Genomic DNA, 20,388 nt, shown 5'->3' with positions numbered 1-20,388 from the left:
GCGGGACGTGCAGACAGCACTCCCATCTGTCTCAGTCTGCACGTCCCGCTCTTTGTGTTGTTACTCGCTCATTCAGTCCCAACCGTGTACATTTGACAAGGCATCAGTGCTAATCATGGAAAAAATGAAACCAGGCTAGTCTGGATTATGATGACTCCCCTTTGTAGCAACATATTGGCACCAATTTTCACGCTGTACTGTTAAAGTAGCGTTGACAGGAAATTACTATTAGAATCAGGGCATATGCGAAGTGGAAATGCTGAGGAAGAAAGAAGCTGGTTAACAGAGCTATGGCAACAGGCAACACACTAAGAGTTGTGTTTACACAATGTTTGCAGTTAATCACAGCAATTCAACAAAGTGGCATTTGACATGAAAATACCTTCGTTATATTCAATATTCAGTAAAAGCATGCACGCAAATACTAGCATAAAGTTATGGATTTTAGATATACAACATCATACCCAGTACTTCATCACATTTGTGTACATTATAAGTCAAACCTTGATATGATGAACTTCAATATAACGAAATTCTCGATCTAAAAAAGTCTTTACCTTTTCATAACCTCTTGTCCATAGAACACCATGTACCTAGAACCTCAATATAACGAGGTCTGTTTGTGTGCAATTTCAACATAACAAAACTTCACTGCTGCCGCAAAGGAATGCTGAGACAATAAATGGAAACTTCCGCGGATGAAGATGGTCAAATGATTTAATTACAAGCGTCTGCTTGCAAACGCACCTCTGAAATTACGCGCCGCGCGACAATAGCGACCACCGAAGCGGAGCCGTATCATATTTTATAAAGTCCAAGTGCGAAAAGATCGTGCCCCGCACACCGTGCTTTACGTGCGAGTGAAAGTGCGCTTCCTTTCCGACAACCCTCAGGATGTTACGAAGGCCTTCAAGGAAACATCTGCAATACACGTGCGCAGCACCCTCAACACGAAGACAGCCTTCAGTTTCTCACAATTACAGTATTTGCACGATTCTAACGTGCCCCTTTTTTGAATAAGTGGTACATTCAAATTTGCATGTTCTTCATAATCATAACTAATTCTACTCAAAATCAAAAACAAGATCGATTCTTACTGAAAAAAAAAAAAAGTTCAATGCAAACTACCTAGCCACACTGCGTCGAATTCCCTCCCGCAGATGATGGTTGCACAAGTGTCCAGGAAGTGTGGCATTTCTAATGCACTAAATGGAATTGAAGATGACTTTCTGCGTTCGGTAGACAGCGAAAAGGAGGTGTCGTCGGACTCTGATAGTGACAAGCCGCTAGGGGTTCAGCTGCGTACATGTCTACTTGCCTTTGCATGTTCCATAAAATCATTTCAATACGGAACAAGTCGACTCCGGTTTTGTCACTTGATGTGCGCAGCAGAATCGGCACCAAGTTATTTTTTGGATATTTGGGCGGTGATATAACTGCGCGTTACAATTGGTGGCGCAGTTGAATCGTGCAAATATGCTAGTTGCAGGAGACATAAGGTATCTTAACCTGCATATAAATTATCACTGCTATCAATATACGTTCTGCATGCCCCTGCCCTAACCGCTACACAAACACATTAACATTTATGCTCGCCACTTCGTAGATGCCTGAAAAGCGTTCAGTTTTGAGGCCAATATGTACTATTGTGGACAATGAAACGTGGACAATGAACCATTAAGGCTCACTACAAGAGAGTGCATTTCTGTTTTCTATTTTAGCCCTTGTGCATACTGTCAGCATGATTTTGGCTTCTGGGCTTAGCTTGGAGTTCATACCACCAATCAATGGCAACAGCACAGTGGCAGCAAATATTGCATTCTCGTGTTACAGATCGTAAATTTATTTACAATCCGTAACGTGAGAGAACAATCTTTGCTGCTACTGTGCTGTTGCAATCTGTAACAGCTAGGTGAACTTATGTAAAGAAGTTACTGCTTATAAATTTATTTATTTATTTATATAGGACAATACACAAAACTGTCTCGGGAAACAAAGGCCTGACTGCCATGCCTGACTAGGCCGTGCTACCTTAAAGGCGACAGTGATTATATACTTTAGAATTTCCTGCTTTGCTTCATTTGTTAACAATAGTAGACAGATTAGTACATTGAGATAACGGTTCATCAGGCGCAAGTGGTGAGGGACACAAATGAGCGCAGCGTGCATACCAGTCCGTGAGTGCCTTGGTGAGGTCCAGGTTGGCCAGGCTGACCTGCGTGCGGCCCAGTGTCTTGCCACGGGAAAACATGGACGAGCCACTCTTGGAGTTGACCAGCACTTGAAGGGTGCTGCCTTCCAGGTCTGACAGCGCTGCCTCGAATTCCATCCTGGTTCGCAAACGCAGCAAAATAAAGGTGAGCGTGCTGAGCCCCTGCCACTTTCAAATGGCACGCATCCTTGATAACAAAGGGTGAAATGAATTGGGGGAAATGAATGAACCAGGGAATGAAAGTGTTATGTTAAATGCGTCAAATGCATCCTGCGATAAATTTCCAAGAACGTTCACATCTTTATAAACGAACAGGAAAATCTTTGCTCATAATTAATTCTATATTGTCAATTACAAAAGAACACCTAATTTCCCCATGCTTTTCTTGGCTTCATCGTCTGCCGGCTTCACATGGTTAAGTTATACCCAAAGTCAGCCGACAAAGATGTCAATTAAGATCAAGAGACAGAAGTGTTTCTTGTTTTCTGTTTTTTCCATTCCACGCTTACTGAATGAGGCCACCATGGCTATCAATTAAACCCACAACCCTACAATGCCTTATGAAAGTCCAGCCCGAAGGGAAAGCCATTACGGTCACAAGCAAGTTTGGGAATCAGTGGGCGTCAACACCTGAGCAGAGAGCACCCTCAACTTCTTGCCTTCCAACAATCAGTGGCTTCTAACAATGGGCAACTTGTGCTAATCGCTGGTGCTTACGACTCGTCAAATACGGGGTTGCAGGTGTTCCGGCAGATCTGAGTCTTGCGCTTGTTGTCCTTCGATCGGTCAGGCAGCAGCTGCAGCTTGACGTAAGGGTCCGGCAGGTCGTCACCCTCCTTGTGGACTAAGTTTCTGAAAATCACAGCACGCCAAGTGTCAGATGATGATGTTCAATTTGAAGGAACAATAAAGGCAAGCATTACATAAAAACCTGCTTGTAATATAAACCCAAGTCTATTGGAACAAGCAATTCCACGGCTGTGAATTAAAAACAGAAAGAAAGAAGGAAGTTTAGGCATACATAATACGACCAAAAACCCTTTTGGTCACACAAAAGCAAAAAAAAAAAAGAAAACAGTTGTACTTCTGAGAATTTCAGCACCTTATTATAATATGAGAAGCAAAATCTAATATGCTGAAAGCCATAAGAAAACCTTGTATTCATATCTAGGGATTTACATTTCGAACTAAAAGTGATAGGTAAGTGTCCCCAAGATGTTCAAGGTATCACTTTTACTAGGAACAGATTTTTTTTCATCGTAAGGTTGATGTAGACAGCATAGAACTATGAAAGAACAAAACCATCTCCATCTACATAATGCATCCATAAATAGCAATCAACCGCTGGATAGCAAAGGTGTTAAATTATGTTGAATCCCAATGTAAAAGAAGAGGCATTTCGGTCACTTATATGAAACTTTCCTACAGAATTATTCCTTGATGCTACCTGTTCCTGCAAGCACTAGTTACAGGACTGTGGCACCTTCTTTAAGTGGGTCTCTGACTTGAAGCAGGCAGCAGTATGGTCTAACAAGTTGATTGGATTGACTGTAGAACTAGTGACTGGTGAAATAGTGACTGGTCATGAACAGGTGCAGAACTTGCAACTTGACTGGAGTGAATGTAGAACTGGTGCCTGATGAAACGGTGACCGGTGATGAACTGTCGGTTAGTAACAGCTGACGTGATGAACTCAATTTAGAACTGCTGACTGGGGGTGAACTGGTGTAGAACTGGTGACATTAATGGACTGAATGTAGAAGTGGTGACTGGGTGACTAGCAATGAACTCGTGCAGAAATGATGACTGGACGTGGCACACTCAGGCAGACACTTTAGCCATGACCAACTCAATGGTGGTAGTAAATGTTTAACAACCTGCAGTTGCACGGGTGGCAGTTCCAGGTTTTGTCCTGCTTTCACTGTCTTCGAGCACATTTAATTTAGTTTCTTTGACCTGTTTGTGTCTCAGAGTAGCAACACACAACATCTCTACACTTCGGCACCATGTGCCTAATTGATTCACTCATTGATCTACTTTGTTTATTTATTTGCTTGAATGTCTCAGCCTACGAGGGCCGCCGTAGTATAGGCTTCCGAATTAAGGCCGACCACCTCAGATTCTTTACCTCAGTGCTCCTAAATCTAAGTGCACAAGCCTTCTTTTATTATATTAAGAAAAAAACCAGCCAAGAAAAGACACACACCGGAAACATACAAGAAGATAGGAAAGAGGCTGGAAGACAGGAAAGAGCATTCCTGCATTCCGCCCCGAGTGATATGCGGTCATCACGGCAGGGAATGGAACGTGGCATCTTGTGCTCAGCCACAAAAAGCCATGGCCAACACACTGTCTTCCGGTCTCACAAAAGCCGTCGGAAACAGAGAACAGGCCAATGACAGCTGGAAGCACAACTCACACAGCTCGGTGGACGACGACCACCATGCGGCTTCTCTGGGCACTGTACCGGAGGGTCAGCTGAAGCTTGCCCGCTCCAGGGTCTCCCAGCACCTCCCTGTACGAAAGATGTGTGTTAGTAAAGGATTTCATTAACAATGAAAATATGCTATTCATGCAGTGGTTTCATGAGCCTGAGTGCACACAGAACAATTGTAGCTGGGCAGTCAAGACAAAAGTAATCGTGTGGGAATACTTTAAACACCTAATATCAAGCATTGCAATAGACCGTGGTACAGGTTTTTAACATTTTTAGTGCAAATTCAAGAATACATTACAAAAACAGCGCAACAGCAGATGCAGGACATAGAGGAGGAATGAATGAACTCAAGCGCTATATTATCGTTCCTTCCTTATTTCTGTCCTGTGTTCACTGTTGTGCTGTTTTTATAACAGGTTACCAACTAGCCCGGTCCCACATATCGCTTCAAGAATTGACAAGAAGGCCGCTGCCTTCTTGCACGCGCATCTTGAAGTTTCATTAGCAAAATTTATGGACCTATATTAACAACTAGTATGACTACAGATGGTTTCAAATAAACTTGCTTGTTAGCTTGCCGACGACCTTAAGTCTTGACGATAACCTCATAGTCTCGTCTGAACAAGATGACAAGGCGCTTGTGGTTATCACAAGCGCCTGACGGCTCTGATTTCAATTACAATTGAATTGTGATTTGTCAACCTGTGGGAAAGTGCCATTTGCAAGTTGCGTGACAGAAGCTGTTGTGGTGTTTTTGCAGGACGATGGGTCTGAAAGAGACCTTGTAGATAGTTGTGAGTTGTTAGTTTCGATTCTGTGGGAATTCTCATCACATGTGTCATTTAATCTTTCACCCTATATCTGGAGTAGCATGTCAGGCTCCGTTTCCAATAATGACATCATTTCCACAGTCCAGACAATAGGAGCAACAGCATGAAGTTTCACTACACATAGTTAGAATGTTACACAAACTTGGTGAGGACTAGTTTTCGATCTTCAGAGTAAGCTCCGAACTAAGCATAATTAAACAAGGACGAAGAAGCGATCACACACCACAGGACGAGCGCTGACTGCCAACTGTATTTCATAGCCAGCCTTTTACACCAGCCACACCAGCCTTTTACAGTCTATGTCCAGATCAAAGTCAAATCAAATAATGGTGCTTAACTTCCCAAAGCAACAAACGAACTATGAGAGATGCCATAGTGGCGGGGCTCCAAACGAATGGCAACCATCAGGGGTTCTCCAGAACGCACCTAAATAAATGATCATTTTACGAACATGTAATATAAATAAGCAAACATGTACCTAAGTACACAAACATTTTGGCTTCTTGCCCTCACTGAAATGTGTCCGCAGCAGCAGGGAGTGGAACCCATTACTTTGTGCTCAGCAACAGAACACTGTAGCCACGAAGCCAAGCAATAGGTCGTGTCCATCTCGAGCATGTGCACACAAGTATTCGACAATATTCTCGGTCAGACGTTCATAATAATGTAACTGACGTTATCTTATATCTTACATTTGCATATGCGTGCTGGATAGACACTACAGTCGAAACCAGCTATATCGAACTCGCAAAAAACGCCTATCAGTTCAATATAGAGCATAATTTTATATAAGCCTGATAAAGAATTGGATGTCATAAAAGCACATACCGTTTATAAAATCAATTTATTGATGAAACTAGCCTAGTTTCCCATGAAATAGTCCTGTACTTTCTTCTGCTTGGGCAATTTCGCTGCCTGCGACGCATGCACTTCTCCACCTTGTCTAAGGAGTCGGAGAAGCTGAGGCTGCAACCTTCGACATTCGCGCAGAAGCACAGGACTAGTGCGAGTGCACCAATCACCATGGAGGATGTGGGCAAAGGACCATTGTTACTTTCCTCATTGTGCCCACTTTCACTTGTGCTCGGTACGATGTTGGCAATGTAGTCCTTGCTTTCGGGCTCTCCCGTGGACGCGACACCATCATCTGCACTCACAAGCTCGTCACCCGTTAATTCGTCAAAAGCTTCCGGAAATTATGACAGCTCACTCCAAACTTCGCTAACACTAGTACCGGCTTCGTCACATTCATCAGAATTTACTGTCATCACCAAGCAATTTCCAAAGCAATTTCGGATGAACCACTTGAACACGGCCCTGTGTACATGTCGGGCGCTACGGGCGCCAGTTTGCAAGTTGTGGCCGCTTAACCCTAATCTCCCCTCATTCTTCAAGATCGTGCTCAGGGTGCTCCTCGGAATCTTGCACGCTGCCGGTACATCAGGCTTCTTACCGGACTGGACCTTATTTATGTTTTCGAGCTTCGCGATGAAAAGCGAATCATCATGGCGACACTGTGGGAGAAGGCCCGCAAGGCACACAATGAACCAGAAAAGTAGCGACAAACTTGCACTTGCGCCATCTTTCACGGCGAGGGCACAAGAGCCTCTGACTGGCTGCCTGAGCAAGCAATGCGGGTGGGCCAGGATTATTTTTGCAGGGAGGTGTCGACGGCTCACCCGACACAGCGCGGTCACCGTAGGGAAGGCGGTTGGATGGAGCACGCGCTGCCGCGTTTTCCGCCACTGCGAGGGAAAGCCAACTTCTGGAGGCACTTTACCGCCGCTTGACATTGAATATATCGGGAGTCGCTGCTACTTTTGTTCGATGTAAGCGTAATTTTTGCTATATATACTCATTGTAACTATACAGTCTTCAGAAATCGTTTGATATATAGAATAATTCGATGTAAATGGGTTTGATGTAGTCGGGTTCGACTGTATAAAAGGTTGTCGTTATTTCTGTGAAATACAGTTGGCGGTCAGTGCTAGTCCTGTGCTGTCTGCTTCTTTGTTCTTGTTCTGCTGTTTCAGCTATGGAGTTGGGCCAGCTGTTCTAACCTCTGTGGGTCCCTGTGGCTGGCTTCGAGCGGTCCTTCCCCCATGGCCATGCTGTCTAGGATGGGCGACACTGTAGAGTGCACCACTTCGTCCAGCGACGGAACCTGAGGTGGCAGCGTCTGCGTCACAAGAGTACAACCTCGAATGCAGCCGCTGCAAGAGCTCAGAATATCTCCGCAATGTACGTTTGCACCTCATTATAACACAGACTAACGTAACACATTATCGGGCACAACAAATTATATTGAAAATCTGGCTATAACAAAATAAAAATATACAGAAGATACAAAAATCAAAAGATACAGTGCAATATTGGGTACAGCGAAACAAACAAATTTGCATTTTAACGCAGCCCTGATTGCAAATTCATTTTCGATGATACGTTGTGTACTTAAAATTCTAAACTTATTTTTTTAATAATAAATATTGCATATAATGAAGTTTTTCAGTGGTGGATGCAACTTCATTACAACGAAATTTGACTGTATTTCCAACCTGCAAGCAATGGGTAGCACAAATTTCACTCAGAGTTGCTCCGACTGCTGCTTTCAATGCTCCGTTATTAAGAAACTGAATGCACTTGTCCAGTAGGCACACTACACTGACACAGTGAATGGTTGTCTTCTTAAATTTCTCAGTCCAGCATTTAATGGGATTTCATTTGGCCAGGAATGAGCTACAAGAAGAAATTTTAGTCAATGACAGTGTCAAAAGAAAACCATGACATTTCGAAACCTTTACAAGTTCAGAAGGATCAATATTCGGTCTAGTCGGCGACGATTCGCCTCCGACTTGAGCCGTTCACCGAGGACAAGAGAGACAGATTTCTTGATCACACCAAGAAACTTGAGAGAGCTCCAAAATGCCATCTTTTTATTTTGACAAGCTCGGCAAATGCAACTTCACTGTATACCAGTATATGTAACCACTAACGCCTTAGAGCCCTCAATGTAACATAGATAGAGGGTGTCCCACGTAACTTGAGCCAAACATTAAAAATATGCAAATGCCACGTAGCTGGACAGAACCAAGGCGATGTTCTTTGCTGTCACTAGGAGATACTTGGATTATATTTTTCATTTCGTCTCATTAGATAGTCTAAATTAATTAATCAACGTCTCAAATATTATAATTTCATGAAAAGCGTCAATGAGAAAATTGTAAAGCAACATGAAAAACTCCCGATACAGCTTTCTGTTGCTCAATACGTGCTACATAGAAGTATTTTTTCGAGCGTGAAAGAAGCCCGCGAATAGACACCAAATTGCCCCGCAACTGGCCGCTCAAGGCACTTTGCGTGTATTCGCGGGCTTCTTCCACGCTCGGAAAAATACTCCTATGTAGCACGTATTGAGCAACAGAAAGCTGTATCGGGAGTTTTTCATGTTGCTCTACAATTTTCTCATTGACGCTTTTCATCTAATTATAATATTTGAGAAGTTCATTAATTAATTAGGACTAGTTATATAATCAGGAGGAATGAAAAGATTATCTGAGGATCTTTAAGCATCAAAACTGAGAGCTGGGCAAGTTGGTGTGGTTCCATCTTAACAAAAAAACTGCATGAGAAAGACATAGATGAGCTAGGTAGAAACAACAAATACGGGCGCCCGTGTTTGTCATTTCTCTCTAGCTCGTCTACATTTTTCTCGCGCAGTTTTTTGTTAAGATGGATCTCTAAGTGACGGTAAACAACATTACCTTGGTTTTGTCCAGCTACATTGCATTAGCATATTTTTAATGTTTGGCTTAAGTTACGTAGGACAACCCGCATAGTAGCATAATAACAGCATGAAAATGGAATGCGAATGAGATAGTGAAAACAGAAATAAATCTATAAAACAGAGACACACACAAAATGCAGAAGAATAAAGAAATGCATGGCAGCATGTAATGGACTAATTATTATTATACAATGAGTCATATGACTAGGCAACAAACAATTTACCTGCGGCTACCACCATGAAATGATCAAAATTTGGAGGTTGTAAAGGTAAGTTAAGACAGCAAAGAAGGTAGTAAGATAATGATGAAACAATGTAGAAAAACGAAAATGCATTAGATTGGTTTAGCTTCGACAAAGTTAGCATGGCATGCTACCTCCCTAATTCGGCCCTCCTTAATTTGGAATGTTAGATAATTCAGACTATGTGCCATTTTACTTTATGATTTGTGCCACGCACAATGCCACTTTGGTTGCATGCCTGCCTGCAAGACTCATTGATCACTGTCGTCATGAGTGCAGATTTTTCTGCAGTTGCTATGATGGCAGTTTAGTAAAAAGCGCTTTGTTTTTTACTCATTGCAAGGTGCATGATGCGACAAACATTATGGAAGCCATTGAGGATGAGAGGCAATTCCACTACGGTCCACATGCCGACTTGGGTCAAACTCTCCGGTTACACAGCAATGGTCGATTAGTCGATGAGCAAAGTACGAGGTCGGGCTGGTTTGTGCGTAGTTGTCGATGTTTGTGGCATAAGAGATTAGCGGAGAAAAAAGAAACGACTTGCTCACTGACCACAAAGGAATAAACCACTGCATGCATCAGCAAAAAGCATGTCTATTTGGATGAAGACATGTTTGCCACACTGCTGCAACACTGCAAAGGAAGTCACGACACCGTCGTCTGCTACGAGCATTGTCATGAGGTGACAAGAATTGCAGATTCTGTGCAGACTTTAAGCAATATAGAAAGTGTGTGTGTGTGTGTGTGTTTCACAAACTTGCGTAAGCACTGCTAATATGCTTGCAATGCAGTAATGAAAGAAAGAGCAAAGATTGTTATGAGTTACACAGAAACAATACCTAGAAAAAAAAGGCACGTTGAGGTATAATTTGTTAACTTGGCATTTAGATAACTTGGACATCTTTTCCAGCCCCATGAAATTTGAATTACCAATAGTTTACTGCGACTGCTTTGTTGCAGCCTTTACGTCATGCACAAGCACCAGATGCTCAAAACAGCGCACTCTGCCGAGAGCATTTGCATTACAGTGCCAATGAAGTGACACCGAACACTGCATGTCACAGCGAGCCATAACACATCGGCTCAATGGTCTTGTTACGCCTCAACACCCACATGCATGCACTTCAAGAGGGGGTGGACAGACCTTGCGTGGAGATGGTGGACTGGTCCGTTCATCGACGGAAGGCCTGTGTGAAGGGGTGACATCTTCGTGCTCCGAAACTCGCATGCTGCCTCGGCTTACCCGGGGCAGGGAGTCCGAGGTTGATGTTCTGCGAGTCCACCGAGAAGATTGAGCAAATGTCAGGAGCACTTTCGCAAAGAACTACTTTGGCTGTCCACAAATGAGCACTTTTGTTAATCGGGCACCATTTAGGCACAACTTGAATGCAGGCACAGAATTAACTTGAGCACACAATGATAGTACCGTGCATGCAGACAGGGGACTGGCACTAATCACATTTAGAGTGGACTACTCTTGACAATCAACGAACACGGTCGATTTCATCTACGCTTTCCTTGGCATTGTTTGGTTGTCACAATAAATCGAGGCCACTCATGTTTCCTGAACTCTCCACGCTCACTGCATAGCAAGGGTCTTGGCCCTGGTGGCCTTGATGGCACGTGGTAGCATACGCAGGTTTTATTGGCCAGCTGCCTGCTTCTTTAAGTTCTCATACTACATGACGTCTGCATTTGGAAGGCTGTCCCGCACCTGCCACCTCAGCTAATGCCCTCGGAGCTAGATTTATTACACAGTAGGTTTATTAGTCATGACTTTATGAGTTTATTGCACAGTCATGTCTGGTAACTTAATGTTATCCTTGAAGAGGAAAGTGCGCAATCATTTCATCACGCCAGTGCCAACATAAGGGGTGGAGACTTGGAGGTTAACAAAGAAGCTTGAGAGGAAACCAAGGTTTTTGCAACAAGTGACAGGCACAACAATATGCGCAATGCTAAGAGAGAGGAAGACAGCTGGGTGGATTCCCTTTAATAAGAATAGACTGTACCGCATACCTTGATTTCTATGCACCTAAGTTATTGATAGCTTGCAACGTTCTTGTTAAACAATGCTAGGAGCACCGGATTTTCTTGCCCAAAGTGTGTAAGCATTAAATTTTGGGAAAAAATTTCTGGTATTCAATTCGAAATCTACTAGTATTTGGTATTCACACACCCCTACAATTAATGTTTCTCTTAAAAAGATAAAAGTGCAATAATCAGCCGAATGACCTTTTATCATATATCACACTGCTATGCCATGCTGGGATGGTAATATGTACCATGTCAGCATGGCAATACATACTGCTTACAATATTGAAGATAAAACAGCCTTTCGGTAATGGAGGCATTAGGTTAAGAGAAGTACACTTTTATTAAATTTCTTTACTGCTACTGTTAGTACTTTAGTGCTGTTACCCGTGTAGAAGAAAACTTTACGAAGCTGCTGCATGCATAGCCAAAACTAACATCAAGGTTTCTTAAGGTAGCTACGTAGTTCTGTGGCATGGCTTGTGGATAGGCGCTCGCGCCACCGAGTAAGAATAACAGGAGGCCAAACTATGGGGCCAGTGTGAGCGCAAGTCGTGGTATTGTCATGCTAGGTGAGGAGGAGATGCGCCGCTTCAGACGTGCTATCGTGAGTTGGCGAACGTTGCCGTGGCGCCCCCTAAGGTGCCACAAGGAACTACTTTTATTGTCCCTCGTGGTTGGAGCGGAGCGCACGTGACCACTGTTTCTGACGCGCCCGGAGTCTGTTTTTGGCTGCTTGCGTGGGGTTGTCAGATGCCACCATAAATGTTTTGCGCCAGCGTGGTTTGCACTCAAGGAATAAGAGACCCGTACACTGCTTTAGTGTAATATTTCTTTCAAGATTTATATTTATGGTCACATGCTTTTTATGTGGTAATAGAAGCAAGAAACTGGTGCACTTGAAAGATCAAACGATCTGCAATCATAGCCAGGTGCATGTAGAAAGAGCAGTCGATCGGAAACCATAACCTTGTGCTTATAGAAAACTGCACTTAGTGCTCTTCAAATTTTTTGACGTATTGAAAAACAAGAATTTGTTCTACTTTATTATTATGCATCATAAAAAGTGCCAGTCAGGGTATGTGATACGTAGCTATTGCGTGGCAAAACAAAATTTAATGTTATTTATGCAGCACGTTTGGGCAGACATGCACAGATAGAACAGCAGACTAGAGCAGAATCTGCCGCTCACTTCGAGCAGTCAGAATCATCCCTTCATAAGTCCTGAAGTTCCTCCACTGCTCTGCTGCAATGTAAATGTTCACTGTGTGTGTGTTGTTATGATCGGCCTGTCAAGTGTGAGAGACATTCAGGTGTACGTTCCCATGACAAGATGATTTGCCTCGTCCAAGAAAAGGCTGTTATGATAAGCCTGGACATTGACCTGTCAAGCGTGAGACGACTTCAAGCAGGCGTCCCCATGTCGACATAATTGCCCTCTCCTCCGAAATAGCATTGCCCCTTTTATTCCTCGAGCTGACATAAAGGGAAGGATGAAGAGAAGACAAACTGAAGGGCAGGAGGTCGTCAACGACAGAACCCGACGAAAGCACTGATACTTCCACAGGCTCCCCAAGAAGACATCGATGACCACAAGACCGAAAGGGGTAATTAAGGCCGTCTTGGCCCCCATATGGTCGACTTGTCACGTGTGAGAAGCGTTCAAGTGGGCGTCCCCGTGTTGACATAATTGTCCTTTTCTCCAAAACAGTGTCACCCTTTTTATTCCCTGAGCTGATACAAAGGGAAGGAAGAAGAGAAGACAACGCGAAGGGCAGGAGGTCGTCGACAAAAGGACCTGACGAAAGCACTAATACTTCCCCAGGCTCGCCAAGAAGACATCAATGACCACAAGACTGCAAAGGGTAATTAAGGCTGTCTTGGCCCCTGTATGATAGACCTGTCACGTGTGAGAAGTGTTCAAGTGGGCATCCCTGTGTCGACATAATTGCCCTCTTCTCTGAAACAGCATCACCCTTTTTATTTCCCTGAGCTGACACAAAGGGAAGGATGAAGAGAAGACAAACTGAAGGGCAGGAGGTCGTCGACGACAGAACCTGAAGAAAGCACTGATACTTCCACAGGCTACCCAAGAAGACAGCGACGACCACAGGACCGCAAGGGGTTATTTGAGGCTGTCCTGGCCCCCGTGTTAATCAGAAACGCTCGAGACTCGGATAAGAGTCACAACCATGTACCAATGAAATGAATACAATCTTTTCTACTTTTTTTCATCATCACAACACCCGCCTTCGTCATCGTTTCTCGATTCTTACGGTGAAGACTCACCTTACCCGATCGAGATCGTATCAGCGTTCACTGATTATCGAAAATGGGGCGCCGATGCTTCGTCCCAAACTGTAACAGCAAATACAAGTCCTGTGTGGAAAACGCTCGAACTTTCAAAGCTCCAAATGACCTTGAATGCCTGCAAGAATGGGCGAGAGCTATAGAAAGCGAGGATCGAGAATTGACAACAAGCGACTATGTCTGCTAAATGCATTTTTTGGCAACCAACAAAACAATATTAATAAGATTTTTTTCATTTAAAGAAAATGTTAACAGTCAGTAAGTTAATTTTCAATTTATTTATGCCACTAATTTTCCTTAGCAAATTACTTTAAATGGCAAGGAAATCAAGTGCCAAGTTTACAACTCCATAACTCTGCAATAAGAAACAATATCACAATTGTAAACTGCACCTAATATACACCTAAGGTGTATATTAGGTGCCCTGAAATATATCACTAATTTGGGGGTAGGGCTGTGGCAAAATGCTCTGAAACAAATTCATATATATAAAGCTTGTCCGCTTGCAATACTCTAATATTAGATGCAGTTTACAAAACAGCAATATCTTTTTTTTTTCAGTTACGAATTTGTAAACTATGTTTCAATATTCTAACTTATCTAATTTTGGCAATTTTGTAAAAAAAAATCAAAGCCCTCAAATTAATACTCGGTTTCCAAGATTTGCTAGTTATTCTTTCAAATGCAAAAAATTCATCCAAATAGGTCCAGCGGTTGTCTCACCAATGCATTTCTGCATTTTACATATATCTGAATAGAGAAATTGGACACAGCCCTGAGATAAAGCTATCCTCTTAACCATTAATTTTTTTTTATTCGAGGCAATTTCTGTCCAAGTACTCATGAAGTATATATTATATTTGACTTGCAGTAATACTATGAGCCCTGAACAATGTTTCTTTCTTAGCGGCTGTTGCAGAAATTGGAGACATTTGTAACAAGTTAATTTCTAGGAAATATGTGCCCGACTCTGATTTATGCACTATTATAATGCCTACATTAGACTAGAACAGCTTATCAGGCCTACAGAAGCTTGATGGAAGGTTTGTTGGCCATATCTGCCTTATATGCACATTTACGATGTTCACACCAAATGGTAAAGTTGCTATCCTGTGTAAAATGCAGTGTTCACCATAACTAAGTACTAAAGGGAACCTGCATGCTTTGAGCAAAAAAAGGCACACAAATTTTTACGTGCCGAATTTGTGGGAATTATTTTTTTTTTCTTCTTCAGCAACATTTATCGACATGCACTGTGCACCTCTGCATTGCAGGAGCAGAAGGCCCATTGAACTCTACATGGCTTCGAATATCTAAGTCTCAATTTTTCACCAGTTTTGCGGTTTCAAGAAAAACCAAAGTGCATTTCAGGCTTGACAGCAGAAGGCAGCCAAAACATTGTTTAGGATGCATAGCTCACGCATACTTAGTTCCTAGCACGCATAAAGCCAGCGCACGCATGCAGTAGACAACTGAGCTGGAGCAATTGGGTCCTGGCTGCGAAATCAATCAATCAATCAATCAATCAATCAATCAATCAATCAATCAATCAATCAATCAATCAATAATTCTTAGGTAGATGACAATAGCTTCTTTACGAGAAAATCACATAGGTTTCTTTCTGCAAGGGAAACCCATGCAAACCCATACAGGTTTGATGATATGTCCATGCATGTGTGAGAAACCGGTATGCATTTCTGAGAAGTAACAAAACAAAAGTTATGGTTGTTGTAGCATGCATACAGACGCTACTCAGATAGCAGGAATAGGAATGGCTTTATTCCCAAAATGCGCGCTCTTTATCTAGGTACGAACAGGGGGTGTGGCCGTGACGTCATTCTGTCACAACACTTCTGCCAGCTTTAATTTTCTTTTTAATTGTATCCCCATCTATCTGGTTGCTTGCGTGTTCATATACTACGCCTTAAGGTTTCAGAAGTAGACTGCACTGGAACCTCCTCCGAGGTCTCGGGGCCAGACATCGCCTGGTGACCTTCAAGGTGCCCTGATGCTGGGGGTGCTCTTGCAGTGTCTGATCGTCGCCCTGTGGACCGTCTGGAAGGGCTGCCATTTCTCGGGCCACCATGGGATCTGCTTGATCGAGCCGTCCTGGAAGTTGTAGTACTGAATGCGAGCTTCTGGCTGGCTGGTGTTGGAGTCGCACCGCTGGCACGAGTTGATGGGGTCTCGGTGCTGGCGCCCGTTATGGCGAATGGGTCACAAGCCCCAAGGGTAGCGTTGGCCTGGCGGCCTGGGGCACTGGAAGCATCCGAAGGTCCCGGCAAAGCAAGAGAAGACTGGTAACAGAACAACTTGTTTATTCTAACATAGCAAAAGAGCGGCCGGTCAGGTCGACCAGAGTGGAGAGACGGGAGAGCACGTAACTCAACAGTACAAATCGGATCCTCTCTCCTGGCGTCCGGGGGCAGCTGCTCTTATACCCTCGGCGTCGCGGTCCAAAAGAGAAGGTCACGGGATGAAGGTCGCGGGATGAAGGTCACGGGACGGCGGAGCATGACCCCACGACGGCGCGAACTGTTGAGCCGAGAGACCTGCTGAACCGAGTGTAGTGACGCATCGCCAACCTTCACTTGGGGAGCTCCGCTCCCCTGATGCCGCGCTTTGACAAGCGTGGGCACACACACACACACACACACGAAGACACGTGGCACTGAAACACGCCTGGACACGCTTGGCGGGTAGGCGCTGCGGCGGCGTCGGACGGGCCAAAATGTCCGCCGCTTTGAACAAAGCCCCGGCGTCCGTTGCATCCGCGCCGGCATTACCGCGCGTTGTAGGCGAAACGTAACAGACCGCCCCGCCGGGAGAAGGAGATCCCGAAGGTCAGGGGACTGCATCCGCTGTCCGGAGGGATGTCGCTCGATGATGCTCATAACCGAAGTTGGGCGTCCTTGGGCGTTTCTTGAGCGCAGCGCACAGAGAAGGCCTCGTTCTCACGTTCAGGTGCACACAGGACACTGCAAAGTGACTTCGGGAGAGTTGACATTTTTGTTCTCGTTTCCGGCAAGCGTTAGAACCACGCCAAAAGTCAACCGCTCAGTCAGCAAGCACGGCACAACCCTCACTAAGCCCTGCCAGGCTCTTTCCCCTTTTTTACTGCTGCCTAGTTCCTTACAGTAGTTTAGCAGCACTCAGAACGCGTCCACAAATCGAAAAATTGCACTAGAAAGCACATCATCACTTTGAAACACTACACAAAAGCAATAGGTTAAAAATCCTGCCTCAGGAAGAAAAACATCAGTAACAAGCAATTTTGAGGCTGATTCCCACGTTAGGGGCTTCGACTTAAGCCATCGGCGTTACCGTTGAGACTCCCCTTTTTGTAACGCACCTCAAAGGAATATTGTTGCAAAGCGAGGCTCCAGCGCAGGAGGCGGCCATTTTTTGGGAGAGATGGTCTGCAGCCATTGGAGAGGGCAGTGATCCGTTTCAATGATAAACCTCGAGCCAGCTAGGTAACATGACAATTTTTGAACGGCCCACACGATACACGCACACTCTTTCTCGGTGGCGCTATACGCCTGCTCACGACTCGTCAGCTTACGACTAGCATACAGGACGGGGTGTTCTACTTCTCCATTTTCCCGTTGGCACAGTACAACGCCCATGCCTTGCTCACTAGCATCACACTGAACAACGAACCCTTTTGTGTAGTCGGGCGATCGTAGCACAGGCTGGCTTGTTAGGGCGCTCTTTAGGGCGCTAAAAGCTCTTTCCTTCGTCTCATCCCAGACGACTGTTTGCGGCTCTGTCTTTCTTAGAGCATCCGTCAAGGGAGCCGCGATATCAGAGTACCTGGGGATGTACCTCTGATAGTAGCCGGCGACACCTAAGAACGACCGAATATCGGTCTTCGTACGCGGTTGCGGGAAGTCTCGCACAGCGGCCACCTTTATTTCAGAGGGGCGGCGTCGACCCCGACCAATCACGTGTCCGAGGTAGACAACCTCGGCCTGTGCTAACTGGCACTTGGGAGCCTTGACTGTCAAGCCCGCATCGCGCAGGCGGGTTAGCACTGCCCGCAAGTGCGCCACATGCTCAGGCCAGGATGCGGAGAATATCGCTACGTCGTCTAGATACGGTAAAGCGAATTCTTGCTGTCCCCGCAACACTTTATCCATGAGGCTTGAAAAGCAGTATGGCGCGTTCTTCAAACCAAAACTCAAAACTTTAGGACGGAATGTCCCCATTGGTGAAATGAACGCCGCATACCTACTAGCCTCTTCTGTAAGTGGAACCTGCCAATGACCCCTGACAAGATCTAGGGTGGAAATAAACTGAGCGCTACTCACTCTCTCAAGGCGCTCCTCGATGTTAGGGATCGGATAAATTTGATCCTTAGTGATGGAATTAAGCCTGCGGTAGTCGACGCAAGGACGAGGTTCCTTGCCCGGTACCTCAACTAAAATCAAAGGGGAGGTATAATCACTCTCACCCGCTTCAATAACACCGAGCTGTAGCATTTTCTTTACCTCAGCCTCCATAATATCGCTCTGGCGGGGTGACACCCGGTACGCCTTGGATCGTACTGGCTCTGGGGAGGTAAGTTCTATGTCATGAGTAAGGACAGAAGTCCTACCAGGCCTCTCAGAGAACAGACCTTGAAACTCTTGTAAGAGCTGGTGTAGTTCGGTTTTCTGCTCAGGCGACAGCGATGCTTTACTTATTAAGTCACTAATGACTTGATCGGTGTCTTTCCTGTTCGTCACTGAGCCTAGTCCCGGAAGCTCGACCGGAAGCTCTTCGGGCACGTTTACCATCATGCACACCACTGCTTCCCGTTGCTTATAGGGTTTGAGCAGATTACAGTGGTAAACTTGCTGTGCTTTCCGCTTTCCTGGCAGACTCACCACGTAGTTAACGTCCGACAGTTTTTGAACAATCCGTGCTGGGCCCTCCCACTGCACGTCGAGTTTGTTCTTTAGCGATGTGCGCAATATCATGACCTCATCGCCCACCTCAAAACGACGGGCCCTGGCTGTCCGATCATAATAAACCTTGGCCCTCTGCTGGGCCTCTGCCATTGCTTCACCTGACAACTCCTGTGCCCTTCTTAAGCGTTCGAGGAGCTTAAGCACGTACTCTACCACGACTGGGTCGTCGCCCCTGCCTTCCCATGATTCTCGAAGCATGCGAAGCGGAGATCGCAGCGAGCGACCGTACACCAGCTCAGCTGGCGAGAACCCCGTAGCCGCATGCGGCGCGGTTCTTAAAGCAAACATCACTCCAGGCAGACACAGCTCCCAGTCAGTTTGATGTTCAAAACACAATGCTCTCAACACGCGCTTCATGACGGAGTGGAGCTTCTCAACGGAATTCGACTGGGGGTGGTGCACTGAGCTGTGTAACAGCCTTACCCCGCACCTTTCGAGAAAGGCTGTCGTCAAAGCGCTAGTAAACACTGTACCCTGATCTGACTGGATTTCTGCAGGAAAACCAACTCGCGCAAATATGGACAGTAGTGCATTGACTATCTCAACTGAGCTGAGTTCTTTAAGCGGCACTGCTTCAGGGAACTTTGTCGCTGGGCAGATCACAGTCAAAATGTGTCGGTACCCCGTGGCTGTCACCGGCAGAGGTCCCACTGTATCAATAACGAGCCGTCTAAAAGGCTCCGTAATGATAGGTACCAACTTCAACGGCGCCCTCGATTTGTCCCCTGGCTTGCCCACCCGCTGACAGGTGTCGCATGTCTTCACAAAGTGGTCTGCGTCCCGAAAACACCCTGGCCAATAGTACTCTTGCAAGAGACGGTCCTTAGTTTTCTTAACTCCTAGGTGTCCGGACCACGAACCCCCATGCGACAAGCGCAACAGATCCTGACGATAGCATTGAGGCACGATCAGCTGATCGAACTCCACTCCCCTGCGGTCTAGATACTTCCGGTACAGGACCCCACCTCTTTCCACAAAGCGAGCATTTTTTTTGGCGATACCTTCCTTGATAATGCAGCGTATGTTTTCTAGGCTGCCATCCTTCTTTTGCTCGGCTATCAAAGCCGACCGGCTGACTTTTAGCAACCTGTTAAGTCCGTCTGACGTAGGCGCGATGAGCAAATCTGGAGACAGCTCTTCTAACTTTCCCGTGTCGGGAATTTCCTCTCCAGTATCTGCTGCCTTTAACGCTACAGGCTCAATTTTATTCAGTTCGGGCGTGCTCTGAATACCAGCTTGCTGCGCCTCTGACCCTTTTTCATCGTTCAACAACGTCGGCCCCGCAACTACCGCCTTTGCAGCGAGCTCCCGAACCTTCGATCTGGTTAAGGCCTGAACGCTAGCCTCACCAAACAAAAGCCCCTTCTCGCGCAGGAGGTGATCGGACCTGTTCGAAAATAGGTACGGGTACTGGGGGGGCAGCATAGATGACACTGCGGCCTCCGTCTCAAGTGCTCCGAAAGGTCCTTCAATAAGCACTTTTGCTACCGGCAGACACACGCTATGAGCTTCCACTGCTTGCTTGATCCATGCGCACTCGCCCGTGAACATATCGGGTTCTACGTAAGAGGGGTGAACTAC

At 45.4% G+C, this 20,388-nt stretch overlaps 1 protein-coding gene across 2 annotated transcripts in view; it reads right to left on the bottom strand.

Moving 5' to 3' along the window:
• The window catches only part of Esyt2 (extended synaptotagmin-like protein 2), a 111,791-nt gene that overhangs the window by 10,186 nt on the left and 81,217 nt on the right, over positions 1-20,388 (bottom strand). For both annotated transcript variants that reach the window (XM_055070271.2, XM_050177583.3), the window contains 5 exons: positions 10,653-10,779; positions 7,540-7,658; positions 4,632-4,727; positions 2,930-3,064; positions 2,172-2,330 (listed from right to left, as the gene is read on the bottom strand). In XM_055070271.2, the coding sequence (XP_054926246.1) occupies positions 2,172-2,330; positions 2,930-3,064; positions 4,632-4,727; positions 7,540-7,658; positions 10,653-10,779 (636 nt within the window). The remainder of the gene's footprint in view (positions 1-2,171; positions 2,331-2,929; positions 3,065-4,631; positions 4,728-7,539; positions 7,659-10,652; positions 10,780-20,388) is intronic.

The sequence above is a fragment of the Dermacentor andersoni genome, chromosome 5 (assembly GCF_023375885.2).
Source record: "Dermacentor andersoni chromosome 5, qqDerAnde1_hic_scaffold, whole genome shotgun sequence".
In the NCBI taxonomy this organism is placed as follows: Eukaryota; Metazoa; Arthropoda; class Arachnida; order Ixodida; family Ixodidae; genus Dermacentor; species Dermacentor andersoni.
Note: the sequence above shows the minus strand (reverse complement) of the source record. Positions and strands in the feature narration are given on the sequence as shown.